We start from the raw sequence: 5,143 nt of genomic DNA, 5'->3' as shown, positions 1-5,143 counted from the left end.
CGACTCCCTAGGGCTCCCCCAGAGCATATCTCCCCCCTTCCGGACGACATCCCTAGCATTAGAACAGATTCCAGTTTAGCAGAGCAACAAGAAAGACAAGCGGAATTCGAACCGGCGCGGACAGCTTTCAATGCATGGACAATAGAAGATTGCTTGGAAGGGAGGAAATCTGCTTGGACATCATCAGTTACTCCTGCTACGGACGGCGAAAGTTTGGACGAATTAGAGCCCAGCGCCGACTACTGGAACATGACGAACCCGGCCCCTAACATCCACATCGCCATCGATGACGTGTTTCGCGACCAATGGGTGCAAGGATACCAGGATGATAAAGTGTTCCGCTCCGTGTGGGCAGACAAAGCGAAAGATTCCGCTGATTGGAAACCCAATGAACGTTTCATGAAGGATGAAAGAGGACTACTTTACTTTATCGACCCAAACTACCAACCTCACCTTTGCGTCCCCAAGTCTCAGCAGAATTTCATCTTGAGAGAAGCACATGAAAATCCATTGGAATCCAGTCACGCAGGACCGGAACGACTATGGCAACAATTAAGCCAAAAGTTCTACTGGAAGAGAATGAAGATGGACATACTGGCATTTACCCATTCGTGCAACGTCTGCCAGAAGACTAAGTTTTCCAACTTCAACAAGTTTGGATTCTTGATTCCTAATCCAATTCCGCTTCGACCCTACCAGTCAATATCCATGGACTTTGTGGTCAATCTGCCCTGGTCGGATCAATCTAATGCAATTTTTGTTGTTGTTGACAGGCTCACCAAACATGCGAGCTTCATCCCTACGACTACAGGACTGACTGCGGAAGAATTCGGAGAACTCTATGTGAAACACATCGGATGTCGATTTGGGCTCCCTGAAAGTATCATTACGGACCGCGATCCCAGATGGACTTCGGACTTTTGGAAAGGAGTGGCAAAGTATCTGAAGACAAAGATGTCACTCTCCTCTTCGCACCACCCTCAGCACGACGGACAGACAGAAGTGGTTAATAAACACTTAGCGACTATGTTGCAGGCCTACGTTAACGATGATCTGTCCGACTGGTCTGCGTGGTTGCACATCTTGGAGTTCGCCTACAATAACACAGTTCATAGTTCGACGGGAACCACGCCCTTCTTCTTGCTCTACGGATTCCATCCCAGGACCCCACTGGATTTCTTGAAGCCGAATCAGGCCGGCGCGACGAAGTACACGTTGTCCCCTGAAGCGGTGACTTTTCTCGAGACTTTGGCTATGCACAGGGAAAGCGCCAGGAGAGCAATAGCTGTAGCACAAGATAAACAAGCCATGCAATATAATAAGTCACGTCGCCCAGTTCCCGAATTCAAGAAAGGCTCACGGGTTTTAGTCAATCCACACTCCCTTGAATGGGTTGATTCAAAAGGATCGGGAGCAAAGCTAAAGCAGAGATGGATTGGTCCGTTCGAGGTTATACAGAAGATAAATCCTAAAGTCTATCGCCTCCGAATGAGTGACCAATACCCCGGATTTCCTGTGTTTAACATCGAACATTTGAAGCCGTATACTGAGTCAGACGAGAAATGGGGTGAACGTACACGATTGAGGGAGTCAAGGCGCGTCAAGCCCGCAACGGAAGAATACTGTGTGGAAGCCATAGTCGGCCATCGTCGAAAGCGTCATGGCATGGAGTGGCTAGTGCGTTGGGAAGGATATGGGCCTCAATTTGACACGTGGGAGCCTACAGTCTCACTGAAGAACACACCTCTTGTACTCAATGAGTACAAGAGAGCCCACGGTTTGTAAAATTCCGTCAAATGAGGGATACCCGCAGCCGGTACTGTCAGGTCTAATGCCCTCAGCGTGGTTAGTAGTATTTATGATTAGTACATTAGATTACGGCCAGTCCGTCCGGCTGCATTTCTTTTAGTTTCTTTTTTTCTTTCTTTTTTAATTTTTCGGGTCTTTCCTTTATTTCTCGTTTTATCTTCTCTTTGTTTTTCTTGCCCTCTTTCTGTTCTCTCCTTGGCCCTCTTGCTCTTCTCGACATCTGCCAGAGGCGAGGACATCCTGCCTAAGGCACCGCATAAGATCAGTAGCCGTCGACGGATTTCCATCCTCGGTGAACGATCATGGACATTTTGTTCATGGACACCTCGGGCGGCGTCCCATCGTTCGAATTCCGCGTGACTGGTCAACACGATTGGGTAGCTTTCAACGCTTCCAATTCCACAATTCCAATCGAGGCGATGGAGTACAAAGTTCAACGAGGGCACGAGCACAGGTCAAAGGGGCCGACAGGCATCTACTTGGACATGGAGTGGGGTTTGGATCTTGATTGGTACGATTCCAATGCTAGTTGGCACCCTTACATTCCACTGAGACTGGTGGCTACCACTTTTATGATAAAACTAAGGCAATTGCCTGTAGAGCTGTGTGTATAAGTCCACAAGTTTTATGAAAGGCCTTTCATAGATGTGTCCTGTGTCTTTCTTTCTCATAAAACCTATGTTCTTTTCATAAGATATAGGCAAGGCCACAGAGTGCTTTTCATAATTAAACCTGTGCGCTTTCAATAGGTATTTCATTCACTGGGTTAGGTGTATTCATTGCCTTTTTCATAATTAATGGTGTGCACTTTCATTGAATATTTCATTAGGAATTTTGGGCGCTTTCATTGCTTTTTTCATAATTAATCCTGTGTGATTTCAATAAATATTTCATTCACTATGTTAGGTGTATTCAATGCCTCTATCATATCTAATGGTGTGCGCTTTCATTGAATATTTCATTAGGAATATTGGATGCTTTCATTGTACTTTTCATAATTAATGTTGTGCAATTTCAATAAATATCTCATTCCCTAGGTCAGGTGTATTCATTGCCTCTTTCATATTTAATGGTGTGTGCTTTCATTGAATATTTCATTAGGAATATTGGATGCTTTCATTGCTTTTTTCATAATTAATCCTGTGTGATTTCAATAAATATTTCATTCACTATGTTAGGTGTATTCAATGCCTCTATCATATTTAATTGTGTGCGCTTTCATTGAATATTTCATTAGGAATATTGGATGCTTTCATTGTACTTTTTATAATTAATGTTGTGCAATTTCAATAAATATCTCATTCCCTAGGTCAGGTGTATTCATTGCCTCTTTCATAATTAATGCTGTGTGCTTTCATTGAATATTTCATTATCAATTCTGGGTGCTTTCATTGTGCATTTCAATAAATATTTCATTAGCTAGGTTATATGTATTCATTGCTTCTTTCATAATTAATGATGTGCACTTTCATTGAATATTCCACAGCTTTCATTGGGATTTTTCATTCAGTATCTCAATATTTCATTCCAATTTCATATCTGCCCCCAGGGATATCATTATGATTTTTCATTATATTCCATGATAGCAATGAAATAGCTATTACGGTCCATCCAATGGGTCATTGGGAGGGTGGTCACATGACAAATTTCCAAAAATGGTAAAAAAACAAAAGTTGTAGCTCTTTACCATAGCTTCCAGAATCAGTTGGAATTATGTCCTAAAGTGCTTCCATTGTGGAGATATAAGGTAAAAGGTTTTCAAAAGCACTGCGTTTTTTTTTGTTTTTTGCATTTTTCTTCATGAAAAGAACACTAAACAACATGATTTCAACAGATTTAGAAAGCTAAGAGAAGGGGCTACAACTATTGTATCGTGGGAAATTTCTCCCAAAAAGGAAGGTACATGCCCTAAAAGGGTAATTGACACTGACAGACTACAAAAGTAATTTATAGCCTACAAAGTTTACTAATAGACTACAAAAAAGACTACAAAAGTTGGACATAGACCACAAAGGTCAGACAAAGACTACAAAAATTAGTAGTGTCTGCTTTTCTCATTACAAAAGTAATAGTGTCCGCTTTTTGAGACTACAAAAATTAGTAGTGTCTGTTTTTTCAGACTACAATGGTTTGTAGTGTCCGCTTTTTGAGACTACAAAAGTTAGTAGTGTCTGCTTTTTCAGACTACAATGGTTTGTAGTGTCCGCTTTTTTCATGATAAAAGTTAATAGTGTCCACTTTTTGAGACTACAATGGTTTGTAGTGTCCGCTTTTTGAGACTACAAAAGTTAGTAGTGTCTGCTTTTTCAGACTACAATGGTTTGTAGAGTCCACTTTGTTCATTATAAAAGTTAATAGTGTCCACTTTTTGAGACTACAATGGTTTGTAGTGTCCGCTTTTTTCATTACAAAAGTTAATTGTGTCCACTTTTCTGACATATAGTATGTAGTGTGGTTAGCTATATATATATAGGTCATTGGGGATATGATTGAAGGATTGGGATGAGTTGACATTCTGCCACTTATGAATAGTTGCTTTTGATGTCAGGTCCATGGCTGCTTTTTATACTTGCAATCTGTGATGTCTTTTCATATGAGAAGTCACTATCCTATCTAATCAAAGGGTGTGCTTCACATGAATCCTGGATAGACATTGAAAAACAGACAGGACCAACCACATATTTAACTCACTTTTGGTACCTTTAAATCAATCTACTCAAGGCTGACCCTAGTGGTGAAGGCTTGGAGAATGACAACTGGTCTTGGTATTGAAAGACATGACAAGTTGCATTGGTAGCACAGAGAATTTATCACTCCAAAAAAATCATGTGAAGATTGACTGTGGTCAGACATAGGACAGCAGATACTGATCTGAGTGGAAGGTTAACCAACATCAAAGATAGGATAGTGGCTTAGTGTGGAAAACAGCCATGGACCTGACATCAAACACAACTATTCATAAGTGGCAGAATGTCAACTCATCCCAATCCTTCAATCATATCCACAATGACCTATATATATATAGTTAACCACACTACATACTATATGTCAGAAAAGTGGACACAATTAACTTTTGTAATGAAAAAAGCGGACACTACAAACCATTGTAGTCTCAAAAAGTGGACACTATTAACTTTTATAATGAACAAAGCGGACTCTACAAACCATTGTAGTCCGAAAAAGCAGACACTACTAACTTTTGTAGTCTCAAAAAGCGGACACTACAAACCATTGTAGTCTCAAAAAGTGGACACTATTAACTTTTATAATGAAAAAAGCGGACACTACAAACCATTGTAGTCTGAAAAAGCAGACACTACTAACTTTTGTAGTC

At 40.8% G+C, this 5,143-nt stretch overlaps 1 protein-coding gene across 1 annotated transcript; it reads left to right on the top strand.

Moving 5' to 3' along the window:
• Positions 1-2,111: 2,111 nt before the first annotated feature.
• Positions 2,112-2,957, top strand: LACBIDRAFT_333862 (uncharacterized protein; the record flags this gene model as incomplete). The annotated part of the gene is made up of 3 exons (XM_001888564.1): positions 2,112-2,413; positions 2,847-2,881; positions 2,911-2,957. 3 exons carry the CDS (start codon positions 2,112-2,114, stop codon positions 2,955-2,957), a joined length of 384 nt encoding a protein of 127 aa, XP_001888599.1.
• Positions 2,958-5,143: the final 2,186 nt, after the last annotated feature.

This window comes from Laccaria bicolor, genomic scaffold (genome assembly GCF_000143565.1).
Source record: "Laccaria bicolor S238N-H82 LACBIscaffold_56 genomic scaffold, whole genome shotgun sequence".
Classification (NCBI taxonomy): Eukaryota; Fungi; Basidiomycota; class Agaricomycetes; order Agaricales; family Hydnangiaceae; genus Laccaria; species Laccaria bicolor.
Note: the sequence above shows the minus strand (reverse complement) of the source record. Positions and strands in the feature narration are given on the sequence as shown.